Genomic DNA, 22,025 nt, shown 5'->3' with positions numbered 1-22,025 from the left:
CATGTTCCTATAAAATAAGGGATGAGGCTAAATTCCTTCCAGATAGACAGTTGAGAACACCAACAGATTAACTATCCAGAAGGGCCAAGTCTCAAGTATTTCTCCTTGGCTGCCCAGTCTGATCCATTCTGAAGGGTTTTAAGTTCATGAGAAACTGGCTACATGATCAGGTTATAAATGGATATTAAGGCAATTTACTTATCACCATCTTAAGACATTCGGGATTGTCTTGAATAAGTGGTTCAGCTTGTACTGTTTTACTTAAGAAATTCTTTGATATAAGAGGAAACCTGACTTTAGCAAGGATGTCAACCATAAAAGGTTATTTCAACCATCTGACTGTAGCATATAAACCTGACCCTCTCTCCGACAGAGGGTCCTGGTTGAGGAGATGTGTAACTTGCTTGACAAGTTGTAGAAATTCATCAGTTTTAGAAACATCAGTAAAATGCTGATGAATAAAGTCATCTGCAGTTGCTTTCCATTCAGGACAGTCTAGACACTCTGCTAATACAGTTATGTCAAGACAGTTTGAAGCATCAATTTGTTTTTCCAAAAAATCAACACACATTTGCTTCACAGGTTCAATCTGGTATTAGTTTGCTGCATCTAACAAGGACTGAACACTGTTGCTATTCACTGAAATTCTAGCGGTATAAGCGAATTCCACAAGTTGTTCAATAATGTCAGGTTCGGCATCTTTGAGTTTCACTTGAAAGGACTTTGATTCAAGCATGTTAGTTGTGAACTCTAGGTTAAAAAAAATGACTGGCTGCAGCAAGACAACACGATGAGCAGGTATCTTTCTTTCCTGGACCGTAAGGATCACATCACACAGTATTTTCTGTTTCCGCATGTTATTCATGACACCCATGAAACTTGCCAACAATTTGGCTTCCTCTCCAGTAGCAAGTTTCTTCTTGGTCTTCTTCTTGCTGCTCTTCTCCACCCCAGAGGCTGCCACTCTCCCTCCGTCAGCGCGGTTCACGCCCGGGACTCGCCGGGCTCGGCGAGAAGTGGCACACTCCAGGCACGCTGGGGCTTGTGTTCACCAAACGCCAAGGCTGGGACGGTAGCTGCAGCACTCTGCTTTGGAACGCGCGGGCAGTGCCACTGCCGTAAGGCAGGGCCGGACAACCCGCTCAGAAGCTCGCTGTAAGGCAATGTAGTCTCTGGGCTGTGTCTCCAGCAGAACTGGAGCTGGAAGGAGGTTCCTGTGGCACTATATACTAGTCACTTTTAATCAATATTTTCATTAAAAAAATCTTTCCTAAATTTCCATGTAGATTACTTGAGAGAGGTCATTTGTCACTTTATTCATTTAGCTTCTACCATATGCATGGCCTGGGGTGGCTGCTTATTAACGTTAATGAAACAAACTAAAATGAATGTAATGCAATTACCTTTCATTACCTGTTTAGTTTAGATAATTGTTATGTATTGGCTTGTTTATTTGTTGAAATTCATTTTTAGGAGTATAAGCCCCTAAGGGTCTAAAGAGACTCTCAAATCCTGGGCAAAATCTTCTCTGACAATTTACAGGCATCGGCAAACCAACCAATTTTTATAAAATTATCACCTTGACTTATTTCTAAAGCCAGTTTTAATGACATTTCTTTTGACTTCTCTGTGTGTGGGTGTGTGTGTGTATTCTATTATCACAAATAAATATTTTCAATTTTTCATTTATATGGTCTTCTAAGTCTAAAGAATCAACATTTAACCTCCTCAAGAATATTAAACAATGAGAAGAGAAATGTAATATGTTTGCTTATGGGGTGCAATATGTATCTTGTTCACAGCTGTTTCTGGGGATGTACTGTAGGAATGAGAAAAAGCTATTTATTTCTTATGCTCTAAAAATGAAAGTGAAAGTGAAGTCGTTCAGTTGTGTCTGACTCTTTGCGACCCCATGGACTGTAGCCTACCAGGCTCCTCCATCTATGGGATTCTCCAGGCAACAGTACTGGAGTGGGTTGCCATTTCCTTCTCCAGGGGATCTTCCCAACCCAGGGATTGAACCCAGAGTCTCCTGCATTGCAGGCAGATGCTTTACCCTCTGAGCCACCAGGGAAGTCTTATGCTCTTTTGCACAGCAATAAAATCCTATCGGATGGAGTATGCAAAGATTCCTAACATAAGAGTGATCATAATAGCTGCTGTTAAATATTTGAAAATGTCACAAGGATGGGGGTGTTCCAGGTGATTCCGCTTCAGATACTAGAACTAGGCTGACAGAAGGTGGGGGTTTGGGAAAGTTGCTTTCATCTTCATCTGAGAAAAGGCATTTATAATAATCAGCACTGACAAAGATGGGCTGTCTTGGGTTACAGCCAGTGTTCTGTTATTGGAAATTGTCTGGGTTATGGTATGGTATAAAAAGTGTCTGTACACAGTAGGGAGTTAGCTTAAACATGTTTGTTATTTTGTACCCTGAAGTTTTACATGTGATGAAAGCTGCTTACCGATCAGCAAACTCCTTGGGATCTTTCCTGAATGCCTCACAGATCTCGTCATTTGTTGGCTCTACGTAAGTTGGAAATTCTTGTGGCTGGTGCTTCAGGGCAGCCATACAGAGCTTCTTTTCAAGGCCCTCGTGGGTGCAGCACTCAGGAGTTCCGGGGTGCACTGGGAATGGAGAGTTGCTTTCACAGGACTTGTCAGACAATGCTGAAGTCTAGGATGAGAAAAGAAAAACAAGTAAACTCACATACATACAATTTCTAGGCTTGTAGTTCTCCACCTGGTATAGCATCTTAGCTCTAAATTTGAAAACTCTCATTGGAAACAAAGTTGTCTATGACAAGTTGCATAATTCTAGTTACAGGCAAGTACAGAGTCTTATGTTAAGACTCAGAGTAGGACCTAAAGAAAACCTTCATTAATGAGTGGATGGTGTGTGACTACAGCCTTTAGAGGTTGGATCCTCTAGTTTAGTGTTTCTCCATGGGGATAGTAACATCTCTGAAGATGAGGGAGGTCCTTTTAAAAAACTCCATTGATTCTGATATGATCTGCCATCTGCATTCTGTTCTAAATACTATGCTGAGAATGGTTACCTCTCTCTGCTTTCCTCCCTTCCCTTTGTAACTTGAACACACTCTTAATTCTTGACTGCCTTGGTCTTCAACATTGATCTGTGTTCTGGAACACAGTGGTTCTTGAACCTGCTTTTGCATCATATCACAGATTGTATAAAAATTGGAACTGCCTAGGCTGCATAACACAGAAATTCTGATTCAGTAGGTCAAAGATGAGGCCTGAGGTTCTGTTTTTTCCCCAAGCCCCAAAGTTTATTTTCCTGTGTATCATAGCTGAAGCAGTGCTACAACTTAATTTACTGCCTCAACAATGGTAGACTGATTCATGTGGGCAGATTAAGCCCATGGTAATACCACCAAACAATTGTATCAACAAACTGTTCTTTTTGGGAAGAATTTGATATCTGGAATAATTTGATGCATGGAATAGAAATAGTCATCATGGAAAAAATTATTTGAGGATTTACATGGGAAAAAGACTTTGACATCTTTACACTTACTTTATAAGTTATCTTTTTAGGACAAAACTTCTGAAGATCTTTCCTGTCAGTGAAGGGAACCAATGTGATATTAGTTTTGTAAACCAGAAGTAAACAGTGAAACTTTCACCATTTCTTTGTCTGGCAACTTCCCTATTTTTCCTTTATTACTTTCTTCCAAATAAGAAAAGTTTACAAAGAAAGTAACATATTTATAGAAGAAAATTGCTTTGAACAACAGGAGAAAGAAAATGTAATCCAAAAAACATTAATGCCATTTCTGTACTTAGGATCTGTCTCTAACAATATTGGAGCCCATCTTTGGTCAATGGATGGGCTAGCAAATATATAAAATAAAATGGAAATTAAAAATGTGCTCTGTTTTGATTACAATTTGTAGCTTGCTTGTTTATTTTAACATAGTGCAGAAGGTAGGGTTGAAATAATGTGCTTTTGTGGTTTATGGGAGAAAATGTTAAAATTCTTAGAAAGTAGATAAGGGCCAAATAAAGCAATTAATGGGTAAGAGTCACTGTGTAGAATATATTCTAATCAGATCTTTGGAACATTGCTTCTGTTGGCTAACTGCCACAGCTTTGAACAGGGAGATATTTGCCTGTAGAGGCATTTATCAAGATGCAGTTAAATGCCATTTTTATTTGGCCTGATGACAGTACCAGTAAATTGCTAGAAACACATGTAGTCCCACCTCTTTTAGCTACTGTCTATATTTTGAAAACTGCCATTTCAGCATTTTAAATTTCTGCAGATATACTCTAATGGAGAACATGCAGAACTTATTTGTGTATATATAGGGCAATTTTTGAACCTCAAAATAGTTTGAAACCAGTGCTAAGTTTTTCCAGGGCAGCTGGTACCAGTCTTGGCGTGATACAGGTATGCGTATTGGTAGGCTTCTAAGATATACAGAATGTTAGAATTATTTCAGGAGGTTCATGAACTACACCCCAGTTTTCTCATTTGAAACTTGTAGGACCAACGGGCAAATTGATTCACTATACTAGAATAAATTTTAGTTCTGAGATAATAGGTTTCAATTTCCCCTAAACTTGGAGTAGGTGGGTTGGTGTCTAAGATTTCCCCAAGATATGATGTAAAGGCCTATTTCGACTGTGTTCTATGGGCCACAACAGATGAGGCCAACCACATATCCCTACCCTGTTGTCATAGCAGTTAGGATCGGCCCCTTCTGCACAGCAGGTTACTGTTAAGGAAACAACTTCGTTCACAAGATGGCTGATCTGTTCAAAGGTGCCACTGGGAAATTTTCTGCTGTATAGGACCATTGACCTGAGGAGAAAAATGAACATACTCAGAATTTTTAAAAGTCTTCATGTTTGTGCATATTTTAATATGAAGTCTCTTCCGTTGTCTTTTTAGTGGAATTTTGCACACATGTTCTTGACCAATAAAAATAGGACATTGACTTTAAAAATAGGTTCACTTAGAACAAAACCTCATCTTGTAAAGCAGTAGAAGATGGAGTTGAGGGGTTCCATCAAACCAGCCTCATGTTCTTTGCTCTCTCAAGCTTCTCTGAATGAACCTGTTCTTGCCCTTGTTATGCTGTTTGCCATGTACTGCTGCCTTTTAATTCACCTTAGAAAACTATGCTTGCTCTCAACTCATTGGTAAACTTATAACAAATTCTCAGACCATGGTAGTGGTAGGTCAGCTTGAATCTTTGGATGGCCTCCATATGCCTAACGTCTCTGCCCACTTTGACCCTGGGACTCTATCCTCTTAATCTCAGTGGAGCTCAGGTTAGCCCCTGAAGCTGAATTGAAGTTACCTCACACTGAGCTTCATTCTAGGTCAGGTAACCAGGAAGAGTGAATGAATTCATCATACTTACAAAGATGTGAAGTCATCTCTTCCAAGGCTGGCAAGTTCCTTGCAGACTTTATCTTTCTCATAATCTCGGCCTAACAATCAGAAATAGAAAAATTGAATCTTTCCTCTTTAAATGAATGGTCCATTAAATGTGTATATACAAAGGGACATGATTCATTGATACAAAACTAGCATTTTCTTAATATCTTTGTACAGCTTCATTTTGGGGGTGCCTTCCTGTTTCTCACAATGGATCAGAATTTGATAACATACTATTTGATGGCATTCTATAAACTTTAATGACAATTAAGTTAAGAAAAAGAATGAAATAATACTTAGAGTAGGTGAATCAAAATATATATGCTAACTAGTAAATTGGAAGTGTTCTTTTTGATATTAGGTCACTCAGTCATGTCTGACTCTTTGCGACCCCCTGGACTGCAGCATGCCAGGCCTCCCTGTCCTTCACTATCTCCTGGAGCTTGCTCAAACCCATGTCCATTGGGTTGATGATGCCATTCAACCATCTCATCCTCTGTCGTCCCCTTCTCCTCCCGCCTTCATTCTTTTCCAGCATCAGGATCTTTTCTAATGAGTCAGCTCTTTACATCCGGTGACCAAAGTATTGGAGCTTCAGCTTCAACATCAGTCCTTCCAATGAATATTCAGGGTTGATTTCTTTTAGGATGGACTGGTTGGATCTCCTTGCAGTCCAAGGGACTCTCAAGAGTCTTCTCCAACACCACAGTTCCAAAGCATGAATTCTTCAGCATTCAGCCTTTTTTATGATAATGTTAAAAGAAAAGCTTTTTATCCCTCCCTCTTTTCTTTGCTTCAGATTCATCCAAGGGCTCAAATGAACCAAGAAGAAAATAAATGGAGAGCATGTCTACATTACAAAGTGAAGTACTGGGCAGAGGCATGCAGGCCTTTCAGGGAGGGGTGTGAGACCTGGTGTTGCCACTCTTGCTTCATTCACACCTCCAGACTCTCTAACAGAAGGCTGGGTAAGCTGAGGGAAAAATTGGAAATTAGGCAAAATAATTTTTTGGGAAAGTTGTCAGTCCATGTGATGAGTTCAGGAGAGTGGTAAGAGAGTGCTTCTCTTCACTTCAAGAATCGTAAGAGGGGCTTCAAAGAACACATTCAGACCTTGATAGGTGATCCTTGGAAGATGCGGTGGCATGGTCAGGTATCTGATTCAGCCTTGAGAAAACTGTACATTTAGAAGGGCAGGTTAAGTGGCGTGGGGCAACAGAGGTTGGGCTGTGAGTGGGAGACTCTGCTGTGGCCTGTGTACCTGATGCTGATTGGGCAGGAGAGCAAAACTGGCCTGGAATCATCCTATCTCTTTTTTTTTTTTTTTGGAGTGGGGAGACATTTATGTAGAAGGCAGTAGGCTACCAAGAGTAGGATGTCTTTGTGCAGATGCAGACAATTTGAAAATCAAAGGGCCAGAGGGAGCTCTTAAGTTGCCAGATGATGCGAGTGATCACCAGGGATGATGGGGAAAGAGATCTCTGAAGAACCCACAAAAAGAATGTGTTAACTCTGAACATCTGTAACCAGAGAAAGGAACGCTACCTCACCAAGCTGCCCACTGAGTGAGATTTATTGCTGCTTATCTTTCCTGCTGGCTTCTTTTTTCCTTGTGTTAGCCCTGGAGGAACTAAAAGCAGCCTAGAGAGGAGGATGAAGGAGAAGAGAACAGGCAGAGGAATGTATATGATCCCCTTTGCCACTAAAGGCAACAAGACTGAAATAAAAATGACCTGGGGGAATCAAACTTCCCACTTTAAATGAATTTACAATTTTTAAAAAATTTATTTTTAATTGAAGGATAAGTGCTTTACAATATTGGTTTGGGTTCTGCCATATGTCAACATGAATCAGCCATAGGTATACGTATGTCCCCTCCCTCTTGAACCTCCCTCCCACCTTTCACCCTTTCCTACTCCTTGATGGATGAATGAATAAAGCTGTGGTACATATATCCCATGGAATACTACTCATCCGTAAAAAGGAACACATTTGAATTTACAAATTTTTGATGATTAAACTAACCAGAAATTTCCATGACTGTTATAAGGTGGTTATTTTGAGGTTTAAAAGGACCATAAGACCTTATTTGTGTGATCAGAAAAATAAAAGCCTTACTTTCAAGTCCCTCGACATGGTTGGGAAGAGCTTGTTCCCACAGGGAATGAGTACTTTATTGATGGTGAGACCCATGTTTTCAACATACCTATTATATACACAGTAGGAGAACACAGGGAAGGCAGTCAGTATTTGTCCCTGATTCATCGTTCATTCAAGCAAGTCTAGGAAATTTCCCAATATTTTGATGCTATATTTAAAAAATTAAGTATATAAATGGCCCAGTTCCTATTATAAATTGTTTTGATGTTGAATAACTCATCCTCCTGGATTTAAATATTGGGAAATCCATCTTGGGTGATATGATGGCAACTACTGGCGTGCCTTTTACCACCTAGATGGCCTTGCCTCAACTCCATGGAAGAATAAATATATATAACACAGGGTAGAAATTCTTCTTATTTTTAAATTGGAATATAGTTGATTTACAATGATGTGTTAGTTTCAGGTGTACACAAAGTAAATCAGTTATACATCTATTTACTCTATTTTTAGATCATTTTCCCATATAGGCCATTACAGAGTATTGAGTTCTCTGTGCTATACAGTAAGTTCTTATTAGTTATCTATTTTACATCATGTATTGCTTATATGTAGGCATTCTTGTTTTATGATTTGGAGTGGAGGTGGTAGTGGTTGGATACTGACCAGGGAAGATTGTTTTTTTCCCTTTTAAAAAAACTCTCTTTAGGATTTGTTTGAATTACTGGTGAAAATGCCTGATTTCGGTGAAAACTGCTCATAGAGGAAACTGTTGCACCCTAAGTCTTTCAGGTGAACTGTTTAAAGTATATATCCAAGGTGAGAAGTCAGAATTGAGGGACAAAAGCTTTCTTAAGTGTCATTTTGTAATAAGGGATTAACTCAATACCATCAACATGACAAAGTGGATAAAACCCTACATAATCAAATATCACATTATCTTGGAAACTAGGATGAGACAGTAGGATTGACAACAGCTTTTTGTACTCTATTGACTATCTGAGAACCTTCATGTCTAGTACATTTCCTGTAATTTATTAACTCATTTACAAGGTTGGATATTGTCAGTTTCAAAAGGTCAAAATAAAGCAGGAATTTTCTGTTAATCATTAATGGTATCTGGTGGGACTGAAGATTAGGGCACAGAGGGAAAGATTTTAGGATACAGCTATCCTCCTGTAAGGACAGAACAGGTAGTATGAGGATGTCAGCGACATTTGTTACTTCTGGGTAGAGCTGAGAGAAATGGTGGACAGTAGATTTTAGTTCAGTGTGAGAGAATTTTATAGCTGTGGCTAATTAATAACTGAAATGATGAACAGCTTTTTGAAGCAAGTTTGTTTTGTCCTAGAAATATTCAAATAGAGTTTAAATAACAGTATATTGGGGGCTTCCTTGATAACTTTGTGGGTAAATAATCCACCTGCAATGCAGGAAACACAGGAGACTCAGGTTCGATCCCTGGGTTGGGAAGATCCCCTGGAGGAGGAAATGGCAACCCACTCCAGTATTCTTGCCTGAAAAATCCCATGGATAGAGGAGCCAGGTGGGCTACAGTTCATGGGGTCACAAAGAGTCGGACCCAACCAAGTGACCAAGTATGTGTGCATACATACATTATAGATTCCTGGATTTAGTACACAATTGTATCCTCATGATCTTCCAGGTCACTTCTAAAAGTTACAAAGTCACCCTTTTTGAAATAGTAAGAGCAAGAAATTATATAGAATCTTTTTTCCAAAGCTTATCGTTTGAAGCTACTCAAAAACATAGCTGGAATAAGAACTCATTTATTCTCAATGCAAATGGGCTAACTTTGTTTAATAAACTCTTCCTATAAAACTTCAGAGGTCACTTTTATTTTATTGTGACCAGTCAACAAAATGCAAAATGAGAGCCTGCATTAAGTGGGGACACCTCTGAATATTTAAGGAACTATTTTGTTTCTAGCTTTCCAGGTTTCTCAATTCACTAAGGAAGCAGAGTTTCACTCAGTGTGTTGAGAATGTGATTGTATGTGAATGTAGTGCAAGAGGACATTACTGTTTAAACAGTCGTTTAAACAGCTTTAATTAAATCAACTGTGTCTGTACAGAAGCACATTGAAATCCATGTGTATTTTTAGTTAGAATGATAACTATTATTAGTTAGAATGACAGAAAACTGAGAAGCTAGATCAACTACACAAGACTTAAAATGGTTTTGGAAGCATGTTTTCTTGGAATATTCAGCCTTGGGCAAGACAGAAGCAAGGGAAAAAGCCCAAAAGAGGCACTGAAGAAATTTAGAATTAAAATATAAGATAAAACTGTTCTTACAAAAGTAGCCCGTAGAGGAAGCTGTTATACCGTGTATCTTTTAGGTGGATTACTTTAAATATTTCTGACCAGAAAAAATTCATTTATTCAAAGAGAAGATCTGGAGCTTAACTGGCTAAGTGAGTATGCTAATCACTTTTTCATCTTCTAAAAAGTAACAAATACTGAAGTTAATTTGAAATGCAATTTATTAGAAATCGATTCCTTATTCCATGGAATACTGCATAATGTTTTCACAGCAGTTGAGCTCACTTTGATTCATATGATTAAACCCTATATCAAGTGAATTTCAAATGACATACTCTGTTCTTTCATGTGTCATGTGGCTGGGAAGAGGACAGTCTGGACTTTGAGGCAGCTTTGGTAAATATTGGCATAATCCTGGTTGACACTGGAAAATCATTTTCACATCCTGATTCCTCAGCACTCTATGTTTACAAATGTCCTTAACGGAATTGCTTTTTGCAGTAGCACGCCCCTTTTCTATCTGTATTGCAAAACATTTTGGTAACTTGTGCCTCATTCTGGGATTCTGAAAACATTTGGTTTACTTTTGAGAAATCTTTACTGCTTCATGCATCTCTCACTTCTTGCCACACAGCTGACAGTACTTGTTCATACATGGGACAGACATGTCTTGACGACTTACTCTGTGCCAGGCATTGGGTTCAGTACTAAATATACAATAAAGAGCAAAATAGACATGACCTTGCCCTTGTGGAACTTTTACTCTAGTGGGGATAGACAACATGATACTTACTGTGGTGATACAAACTTTAGGGTATTTTGAATGTTTTAACTATTGTTATAATCTTTCTCTAAAACCATATGGATCCTCTAGAGAAGCTGTATAGCAGTAGCTATGGTTAGAGCCTAAATAATACTAAATTGAATTAAAAAAAAAAAAACAAGCAGGATGCTAAGAACTGTCTTAAGTTGCTATTTTCCTGTTATGTTCTGGAGAATCATGGGCTTCCAGAGCTGTTGGGTATTTACATTTTTGCAGTTTTATTTGTTTGACATTTTTATTTCCATCCTGCACTGACAGACTCATCTATGTCAGAAAAGGTCAGTATACTCATGCTTTTATTTTATTCTTTTAGACTTAAAGAATAAGGTTTGTACTATTCGTTTGGACCAGTAGGGCTAGATATTCAGAGTAGTGGTTTTAGTTGAGAAATTAAACATTGTTGGGCTAATTTAGGAAGTTGCCCTGTTAATCGAAACTAAAGGAAAAAAAAAAATCACAAAAAACTGAGATGTCACTAAAAACACTGTCAATGAAGAAGTGGTAATCAAATTAGTACTTTTATTTCATTTTTTCCCCAGTTTTCCTGGGAGGGGGGGCTCATTTCCATTGACATTTTAAATCATTGTTATCTAACCCATTGATCTGGTTTCATACTGGTATCTGCTGGCAGGTATGTGGTTTTGAGTTTAAGTCAATGGGCAGAAATTAAATTCTTTTTAATATTGAGTTCTTTTTAATATAGAGTTCTACATGACTTCTACTGACTAATCTAAAAGAAATTAACTGTACCTCTTAGGCTGCCATCAATGGAACATTTCAGATGTTGAAAATTCACGAATAGTAGAAGATAGGATAGCAATAGGTCAGTTGCCCAGATATTACAATTGCAGTAGAGGATGGCCTCATAGACTCACTCAAATGTGATGTCTTTGGGTTCAACATGGGTGGTAGCCTATATAGATGCTACAGTCACCAAAGTCCCAAAGGAGGCATTCTTCCTCCATGCATCTCATTTCACCTCTCCTTTGCTTCACAAATTGAGCACCTTGTCATCTACAAAGCCTTTTGCAGAGGTGAAGATAAAGGAGCAAGTTTCCTTCTCCCACCTTTGGCATGAGTGACAGTGTTGTCTTTGGTATCCTGACTTGGAAACTTAGAATGCATTACAGGTCTTGGTTTTTAAAACAGCATAAGAATAAATAACATGATAAAGCACCATATAAGAAATTTGAAAGCCACCAATACTTAAGGAACTGAGGTCTAATAGATAAGAATAAGACCACAACACCAATAGCAACAATGGTGATCATTGCCATAGAAGATATTGAAACAAAACATATGGACTCCTAGAATGGAAGACAGCCTTTAGAAAGACTTGTGGAAGGAACTACCACTTGAAGTGGACCACGAATGATGGGCAGGATGTTAACAGGGATAAATGAATTGGGAGAGGAATTTTAAGTAGAGAGAACAACATGAAAAAAATATATGAAGTTAGAAAATCAGTCGTATCTGGAGAATGAATAATCCAACAAAACTGAAGTGAGGGACTTAAATACTAGAAAAGGTGATCACCAAAGTTTTACTTATTTTTTTTAAGGTAATTGGGTATTTATTGAAATAACATTCATGTACAGGCATGAACAACTTGGAGTTGTATTCAAGGAAGGGTAATTTTAGAATCTAAGTGAAACAGTACCTTGTTATTGAGGCTGTTCTATGAAATATGTTGATCTATGTAAAAATATATAGCACATCTCCTGCCCAATATGGACTGCAAGGGCATCAAACCAGTAAATCCTAAAGGAAATCAACCCTGAATATTCATTGGAAGGACTGATGCTGATGCTGAAGCTGAAGCTACAATACTTTGGCCACCTAATGCAAAGAGCTGACACATTGGAAAATATCCTGATGCTGGGAAAGATTGAAGGCAGGAGGAGAAGCGGGCAACAGAGATTGAGATAGTTGGATGGCATCATCGACTCAATGAATATGACTTTGAGCAAACTCTTGGAGATAGTGAAGGGCAAGAGAGGCCTGGCATGCTGCAGTCCATGGGGTTGCAAAGAGTCGGAGATAACTGAGCAACTGAACCATAACAACAAAAAGTGGTTAAAACTCAATGAATGTTAGCAGTTCTCATGGTAAAAATCTACTGACAGTACATAGTAGGAAATAGAATTTATATGCCTTGTGATCAGGATCCCATGTAACTTGCTGCAGTCCTTCTCTCGGGTGGTAGGCTACATTACTTTCTGGTCAGAGGAAAATGGTAGAGAAGGTGAAACCCAAACTCCTAGGAATCAGGGAATTGAGTTAACATGTATCCCAGTTACCTCCTGGCCAACTCCCCCTGGATCTGGTCAATAAAACTGTAATCTATCAAAAGTGAGATGATTTCACTCATTGACTCTTTCCTTTGGGAAGTCCCAGCCTGTCACAGGGCCCGGAAACCTACAGTGCTGTATTTCTATTGCTATGGTAATAAATTCCCACACATTTAATGGCTTACACTTACTACCTAATATTTCGGTTGGGTAGTCTGACACAGACCTCACAGGGCTCAAATCAAGGTGTCAGCAGGGCTCTGTTCTTCTGGAGGCTCTAGTTTAGTTCAGTTGCTCAGTTGTGTCCAATTCTTTGAGACCCCATAGACTGCAGCATGCCAGGCTTCCCTGTCCATCACCAACTCCCAGAGCTTGGTCAAACTCATGTCTATCGAGTCAGTGATGCCATCCAACCATCTCATCCTCTGTCGTCCCCTTCTCCTCCTGCCCTCAGTCTTTCCCAGCATTAGGGTCTTTTCAAATGAGTCAGTTCTTCACATCAGGTGGCCAAAGTATTGGAGTTTCAGTGTCAGCATCAGTCCTTTCAATGAATATTCAGGGTTGATTTCCTTTAGGATGGACTGGTTGGATCTCCTTGCAGTCCAATGGACCCTCAAGAGTCTTCTCCAACACTACACTTCAAAAGCATCAATTCTTCAGTGCTCAGCTTTCTTTATGGTCCAACACTCACATCCATACATGACTACTGGAAAAACCATAGCTTTGACTAGATGAACCTTTGTCAGCAAAGTAATGTCTCTGCTTTTTAATATGCTATCTAGGTTGGTCATAGCTTTTCTTCCAAGGAGCAAGCATCTTTTAATTTCATGGCTGTAGTCACCATCTACAAATAATTTTGGAGCTCCCCAAAATAAAGTCTCTCACTGTTTCCATTGTTTCCCCATCTATCTGCCATGAAGTGATGGGACCGGATGTCATGATCTTAGTTTTCTGACTGCTGAGTTTTAAGCCATCTTTTTCACTCTCTTCTTTCACCAAGAGTCTCTTTAGTTCTTCTTCACTTTCTGCCATAAGGGTGGTGTCATCTGCATGTCTGAAGTTATTGATATTTCTCCCAGCAGTCTTGATTCCAGCTTGTACTTCATCCATCCTGGCATTTCACACAATGTACTCTGCATATAAGTTAAATAAGCAGGGTGACAATATACAGCCTTGACATACTCCTTTCCCGATTTGGAACCAGTCTGTTGTTCCGTGTCCAGTTCTGTCACTTCTTTTTTTTTAAATTTTATTTTATTTTTAAACTTTACATATTGTATTAGTTTTGCCAAATATCAAAATGAATCCGCCACAGTTCTGTCACTTCTTGACCTGCCTACAGATTTCTCAGGAGGCAGGTCAGGTGGTCTGGTATTCCCACCTCTTTAAGAATTCTCTGTGCTTTGGAGGCTCTAGGGGAGAATCCATTTCCTTGCCTGCTCCAGTCTCTAGATACCTAGGCTTCTGGGCTCAAGAGCCCCTTCCTCCATTTTCAAAACTGGCAACTTTGTACCTCTCTGTGCCTTTTCTCCTTAGCATGTCTTCCTCTGACTGATTCTCTTCTGCTTCTCTCTTGTGATTGCATTGGCCCTACTCAGGTAATACTTTCTGTATTTTTCTGTTTTAAGAACAGCTGAACCTGCAACCTTAATTCCCCTTTGTGACGTAAGCTAGAGTTTTTTCAGGTTCCAGGCATTCTGACATTGACATTTTTGGAGGACTCTCTTTCTGCCTACCATACATGTTAATATTTAAGCCTGAGATTGTACCCACCATTAGGTGACTCCAAATAGAGACCAGAATTGGTGTGGATTCATATAAGACAGTCTGATTCCTAGAATCCCACTAGCTGGCTATGCATGTTCATCCCTATTGTTTCATTGTTGTTTTTCATTTGGTAAGTTGTGTCCAACTCTTTGTGACCCCCATGGACTATAGCACTCCAGGGTCCTCTGTCCTCAACTATCTCCTGGAGTTTGCTCAAATTTATGTCCAGTCCATCAGTATCATTTCATTAGCTGCTGGGAGCCACCACAGGAGATCCCACCCATGACAAAGGTCATGCGGAGAGAACCTGACAGGCAAAGGCAGATCAGGCCTCAAGGGACCCCCTGGATCTGCTCGAGCATCTACCCCAAAACCAGAATCTGTCTGTCTTACTATTTTGTGCCTTTCACCAACTCTTCTGACATTAACAGGGGGCTATCCCTGACCACCTTTCTCTTGAAAAAGTCAACTTAGGGCTTTAGTTAATAAGTCTCCTGGGAATGAAAGGAATATTTCTATTTTAACCCCTCTGTTGGCATTCTAGCTTGCCTGACAGGTTTATCCATACTCTTGCAATTAACACACATGATTGTTCACAACTCCCCAACCTTGAAAGGCACAGGAAGCCAAAACATTCTAAAAGTCCTTTAAGGGATGAAAAATTATTAGAATAGATAGTACTGGTAACTGCTACTGCTGCTAAGTCACTTCAGTCGTGTCCGACTCTGTGCGACCCCATGGACGGCAGCCTACCAGGCTCCCCCGTCCCTGGGACTCTCCAGGCAAGAACACTGGAGTGGGCTGCCATTTCCTTCTCCAACGCATGAAAGTGAAAAGTGAAAGTCAAGTCGCTCAGTCGTGTCCGACTCTTAGTGACCCTATGGACTGCAGCCCACCAGGCTCCTCCGAGTACTGGTAAAGGGCTTCATTATTGGGCCAATGCTTGCTGCCAAGTACCCATATCCCTTATCCATTGTGCATCTGGGAGTGCATTAGTTAACATAGTTGGAATGTAAGAAAAACAAGTAGCAGTCTTGGAATTAACCACATCAGACCTCTGAGCTAATTGTTTCTTTCTTTGTTGTAACTCACTGCACCTTTGCTCTGTGAGAATGTAACTCTGTTTAGCACTTTCTGAGGCTGACATAGATTAGAAATATAAAGAAAAAACACTTCAAGGGAAAATAAGTTTTCTGGTTGAGCAGCCTTTATCAAAAAGGGTCATAAAATGTCCACAGGCCTCCAAGGCCAGAAGATAATGTACACAACATTGTTTATGGGAAAGGTATGCAGAAAAAATCCTGGTTTTGATAAAGACGTAATGTTTGGGCTGACTCTGTATGACTTTGCATCTTTAATTTCTCTCTATGTACAGCTCAAGGTATAAAAGTTCCTTTTGAAAATAGGGCCTCGCTCACCGAAGCTTGGTCTCCCCGTGTCATTCTTTTTTTCTTTTCTCTCCTTTTCTCTCTCTGTTCTTTCAGGATGCCTCCTTGGAACACAGGAGCTTTATTGGCTTTCTGTGTAAACCAAGGAAGATCAAGCCTCTTTCTCTTCCCTTTTTACTTTCCTTATCGCCTATGCCGTCATCCTGAGGGTACCCCTGGATCCTGCTGGGGCTGGACGCCAGCAATTAACCTCTCAGTAGTGATTCTACTTTGGATATAATTCAGTTTTGAATTCTACTTACCACATTATGCCAAATTTTGCACTGTTTTTAAGTTTGAATTGTTTGGGGAAGTGATGGGAGGTAGGGTTTTGATTAGGGAAGCCTACAATAGCTGGATGAAGGGGAGCAAGAACCTGCACAAGGAGAGTATAAGGAAATGGAACTGTACTGGTAAAGAAGCTGCCTGCCAATACAGGAGATGTAAGAGATGCGGGTTTGATCCCTGGGTTGGGAAGATCCCCTGGAGGAGGGCATGGCAACCTACTCCAGTGTTCTTGCCTGGAGAATCCAGGCAAGAGAAACCTGGTGGGCTACAGTCCATTGAGTCACAAAGAGTTGGACATGACTGGGAAGCAACTTAGCATGCAGATAGGAGTGTTCTCAGGTGTTAAGAACTAGAGCTATGCAGAGGGCAAGGGCTACAGACAAAAGGGAACACTGAAGAGGCTCTGTGCAAGGCTGATGTGTTTCAGGGCTAAAATATTTAGAATATAGAAGTGATTGAGTATAGATTAACAAATGGATAGAATAAAATCCAACAATGCTCTATAAGACTGAACATAGATGGCTTAGAGGTGATAGTGCCCTAAAAATAGGGAAGTTTAGAAGACAGAGCCGGTTTCATGGGATAGGGATGAACTGAGGTTTGGATCAGTTGTGGATGACCTTGGAGAACAGAATGAATTTAACTTACTTCCCCCTAAATCAGTGGTAATAACTGGTTCTCTTTTATACTTGTCCTAAGATTAGTTAAAGACTGTTTCAGCTTTGTGTCTCATGAGAGGCAGTGAAGCAATGATTGTGAGCATTGCCTTTGTAAACCCAATGAATTAATGTAAAATTCCGATTCTGCCAATTACTAGCTCAGTTATTTTGGATAAGTTACTTAGCCACTCTTCTCCTCAATTTTCCCATTTATAAAATGGGTATAATAGTACTGAGCTCATCATGGTGTTGAAAGGATGAAGCGAATGTATCTAAAAGATTTTAAAAGAATATATCTAAAAGATTTAACCTGGCACATTGTAAATTATTAGCTATTTTATTCAGTGCATAAAATCTAGTGTCAGTGCTTTATAATGAAAATAACAAGAGACTTAAAATTTACTCCTTCCAGGATATCTGTGATGTGTCTTAGTTGACATTTCTTGTTGTTGCTGTTTAGTCTCTAAATCATTTCTGACTCTTTTACTATCCCATGGACTGTAGCCCACAGGCTTCTTTGTCCATGGAGTTCTCCAGGCAAGAATACTGGATTGGGAGACCATGTCCTTCTCCAGGGGATCTTCCTGGCCCAGGGATTAAGCCTACATCTCCTGCATTGGCAGGTGGATTCTTTACCACTGAGCCACCAGGAAAGCCCCTTAATTTTCCTTAAATACTCAAAACTGTCTTATGAGGTAGGTACTCTAATAAACTTAATTTTGCGATTTTACACACAAAAAAGTCTACTAACTGTACTATGTGGCAAGTACTGTTCTAAAACTGAGGATTCCAGCCGGGAACAAAAAGTCCTTGATTTCATGGAATTTACCTTTTACATCTTACTTTCATTACAAAAAAAATAAATGAACAGCGGGTGATAATATGACGAGTGCTAAAAACAAAAGCAAAATGAGTCTAAGATGGGGTAAGGGAATAGAGAAAAATGTAGTAGGTGCTATTGGTAGGTAGGTTGGTCAGGGAGGCCTTCTCTATATGTGAACTTGGAGCAGACAGAGGGGGATCCATACGAAGTGACCATAGATACTAGAGGGAGGCCAAGCAGTTCCTTTTTAATGATTTCAACTTCTTCCTATAGAGATCAACCTTGTGACCTTTTAACGTGTGTGTACACACCCCCATAGCCCAGCTGTGACGGTGAGTGCATACCTGACATTGGACTTGACAGCAATGAAGCATAACTTGGCTATTGATTTCCATGGAGGTTAGCATTGCTTTCCATGATCGAGTTTAGATTCTTCTCTGACTTCAGTTCTTCCTCCTTTCCCTTATCATCTAAGCCTCTTTAAGCTTTTACTTGGGCTGCTTTGTGAACTTAGATCAGGTCCTATTTGTTCCTAGCCTAGGACATTTGCGCCTGGCTTCCTTCTGCTTGAAACATACTTCTGGATATTTACACAGCCGTCTTCTTTTCATCATGTAGATCTCAAATCCTGTGTCATCTCCTCAGTCACCATTATGTTTGCTTTGCAGAGATAATATATAGACATATCTGGGAAATTAGAATATCTACTTGCTCTAAATTACTTCTCTTTAGCATTCAGTATAGCTATGTTCCTTAATCAAACTTAGGACAACTTTGATTTTCACATGGCTACTGAAGAAGTGGTGGTCAACTTGTAGAAAAGAGAAACAGAATGATTCAGCAGTGGATAAACCATGTTGTTTAACCATATTGTCTGAGGACTGTTCTGACAGCTAACTGGGAGAAAGGAAAATACAGCTTACCCAGCAACCTGAGGGAAATTTACTTTCTTCTTGCTGTTTGATATCATGTTTAATAAAATGGACTTCCCTGGTGGCTCAGACAGTAAAGCATCTGCCTGCAGTGTGGGAGACCTGGGTTCAATTCCTGGGTCAGGAAGATCTCCTAAGAGAAGGGAATGGCAACCCACTGCATGATTCTTTGGATTTCTCTGGTGGTTTAGACGGTAAAGCATCTGCCTACAATGTGGGAGACCCAGGTTCGAGCCCTGGGTTGGGAAGATCCCTTGGAGAAGGAAATGGCAATCCACTCCAGTACTATTGCCTGGAAAATCCCATGGACAGAGGAGCCTGGTAGGCTACAGTCTATGGGGTCGCAAAGAGTCAGACATGACTGAGCGACTTCACTTTCACTTTAATAAAATTATGCTGAGAATGAAATGCTTAAAGCAAAAGGAAAATGTTCTTGCCAACAGCGCTTATAAACAGCAGTGGTTTATTTCTTGTAGCGTTATTTCTGTGGTGATTGTGAGGCTGTGTCAGTAGCCTTCTTGCCTGTTTCTTAGAAGAGGGAAAGATACAATTTGGGTTAGTGCTTTTATCGAGTTTTGAATACAGAAGCCAAGTGGAGGCAATTGGTGGACATAATTTTCTTGTCATTCACAGGGTAGCTAAAGTGGATATTATATCATTTAGATTTAGCATATTTGGTAAGCCCTTCTCTCACAAGATGTATACAAGGGCTTATGAACTGAATCCTCAGTACCATTTGATATTCGAGTATGGGCCTGACTGGAGCTAATGTTTATACTGTATACATTTTAGAGCTGATGTTTTCCAGAGACTGTTTCTACAGGATATAGGCATTTTAGGAAAGAGCCCATATGTCTGGGAAACTCTGGCTTAAATCTTCTTGTTTTGTTGTCCTATGAGTTCTGAGAAATCAAAAACATTGATCATAAACCAGCCAAGAAGGACTAATGTATGGCTTATTTCTTAAATATATTTGGATATAGAAACTTATTTATAAAATGAGTGTTGAGGGACATACACTTTGGAAAAGGGGTTCTTTTCTGGGTGGGTGATCAGTCAACTCTCAAGAACTAGACAGAACTGTAACCTAACCAATCCTCCAGCATCCAAAATTCCTTTCAATTACTTTAATATGTGCACTTCCTGCCAGGAGTGAGCACACCTCGCTTTCAGGTAAATCAGTGACTTGGTATTTGGGTCATGCTCAGGTGTTATAGAACCAAGGACTGATGGCTCAGAACTGCAGTCACCAAATATTGGACATTTATTAGGTAATTGTATTTTATGTCTCAGGTGTCATCCTCTGAGCTATGGCACATTGTTAACCAAGTTCATTGTGAAGTTCAGTTCAAGGGAGCTGGCTTGAAGCTTTTAGCATCCGTTACATCACGGGCTGAGAGAATGCTAAAGGATGTCAAAAAAGAGGTCGCCAAATACTGGTATTCTCCAAAGCACTATAACTGTTTGAAGTTAATCCAGTGTACACTTACTGAGTCAGTAGAACAAAATGGCACATTCTGGCATTCACATGTAGTCCCAGAACTTAACCATTACTGGAGTTTCTGTGTTGTGAAGATCCAGATCTGAAACTAGTTCAGGAGGACTTTCCACGCTCAGATCTGCCCCAGGGAAACCCTGGGAAAAGCAATAGGCTTTCAGGGTTCCTTGGGACCTGGGCTATTCAGAGGTCTTGTAACAGACATGAATAAGACAAAATTTAAAAATAATTTGAATGAGAAATGAAGATTATTTTCTTAAAAAGTGAATGTAAAAGAATAAGAAAGGCAGGAGTAAGATTATTCTTGTCACAGTTAATAACTGATTCCTGGGGTACACACATTTTATTCCACTGGTTAAATGTTGTTCATATGAATTCTAATATATGACTTGGGTAAAGCTGTTAACTGGCAGCACTACATGAAAATTTTAACTTTTCAAAGCAGGATGAATGCAGATTCCTTTTATAAGCATTAAAGAATCACCCAGAAAGTAAACTGAGACAGATTATGAATTTTGCAGCTTGGGAACTTGCCACAAAGTTGTATATTGCTCAAAGATGAAGACACTAGTTGATAAATGAACTCAATGAGAAATATAGCTCAAGGATCTTAATAGTCATATTTCATAGCTGTTAAGTTCTTTTTTTCTTTTATTTTTTTAAAATTTAAATTTATTTATTTTAATTGGAGGCTAATTACTTTACAATATTATATTGGTTCTGCCACACATCAACACTGGGATGACCCAGAGGGATGGTACGGGGAGGGAGGTGGGAGGGGGGGTTCAGGATGGGGAACACGTGTTAAGTTCTTTTATGTGAGATATTTTAGAAACTATAATGTGGTTTCAAATATTACATATAGAGGATTCCTTGAAGAAGTTAAAAAAAAACTCACTTGACTTCATACATCATTGATATGGTACATCGTGCTCTCAATGGCAGTGAAAAACAAAGCTTAGTGATGGATCACAGCCTCCCTCTGCATTCTCTTCTAACAAATAAAAACATTCTAATTTTGAATCATTTTCTTAGATCTTGGTTATTAAGAAAGTAGGGAAAGATAAATGACAAATCATATAGCTTTTCTTTCTTTCATGAGATTCTTCTTGGCTATTCTATTAGAAAACTGTAAGTCACATCTGAGTTTAAGGTTAACCCACTTTTATTCTTCCCTTTCTCCCTCTTTTAAATGGTAACAAAATTAAACTAGTGAAAGTTCTTGCAAATGGTCACAGCACTGGAAATCTTACCTCTCTCTAGAGCATTCACAAAGGCTACAGCAAGGAGGAAAACCAGGATCCTCTTCATTTTTCTGCCACCACGTCCTGTATCACCTCCTTCTCCTGCAGGTTACCCAGTTGGAAAAAATGGCAGCCCAAAGTAACCAATTCCCTTTTACTAAAATTCCGGGCTATGCACTAATCAATTATTAATCTCTGCGCAGATGCAAGGGCAGTCATCCTTGGGCCACAAGAGATAAAGTATCATCAATCAAAGCAAATAGACAAGCTGGAGAAAATGTAGTGGAAAATCTAGGAGAGTTCAATCATTAACTTTGTCAAACTGCAAAAGAATCAAGATATATATAGATACCCCCCACCCCTGCCATTGCTGCTTTTCACTGAAGCTTATCTAGTGTATTTATGGGTACATTTTCCCTCCCTCTTTATGTGTTGTCTTTGAACATTCCCTACTCTTCTCATGTGTACAAATGGA

At 39.5% G+C, this 22,025-nt stretch overlaps 1 protein-coding gene across 1 annotated transcript in view; it reads right to left on the bottom strand.

Annotated features, from left to right (window-relative positions):
* The window catches only part of GC (GC vitamin D binding protein), a 43,033-nt gene extending 21,282 nt beyond the window's left edge, over positions 1-21,751 (bottom strand). Inside the window, exons 1-4 of the mRNA XM_006069348.4 lie at positions 21,560-21,751; positions 5,397-5,466; positions 4,699-4,831; positions 2,466-2,677 (exon numbers count right to left, since the gene is read on the bottom strand). Of these exons, the coding sequence (XP_006069410.4) occupies positions 2,466-2,677; positions 4,699-4,831; positions 5,397-5,466; positions 21,560-21,617 (473 nt within the window). The 5' untranslated portion in view covers positions 21,618-21,751. The remainder of the gene's footprint in view (positions 1-2,465; positions 2,678-4,698; positions 4,832-5,396; positions 5,467-21,559) is intronic.
* Between the last annotated feature and the right edge of the window lie 274 nt (positions 21,752-22,025).

Source organism: Bubalus bubalis, chromosome 7, assembly GCF_019923935.1.
Source record: "Bubalus bubalis isolate 160015118507 breed Murrah chromosome 7, NDDB_SH_1, whole genome shotgun sequence".
NCBI classification, from domain to species: domain Eukaryota; kingdom Metazoa; phylum Chordata; class Mammalia; order Artiodactyla; family Bovidae; genus Bubalus; species Bubalus bubalis.
Note: the sequence above shows the minus strand (reverse complement) of the source record. Positions and strands in the feature narration are given on the sequence as shown.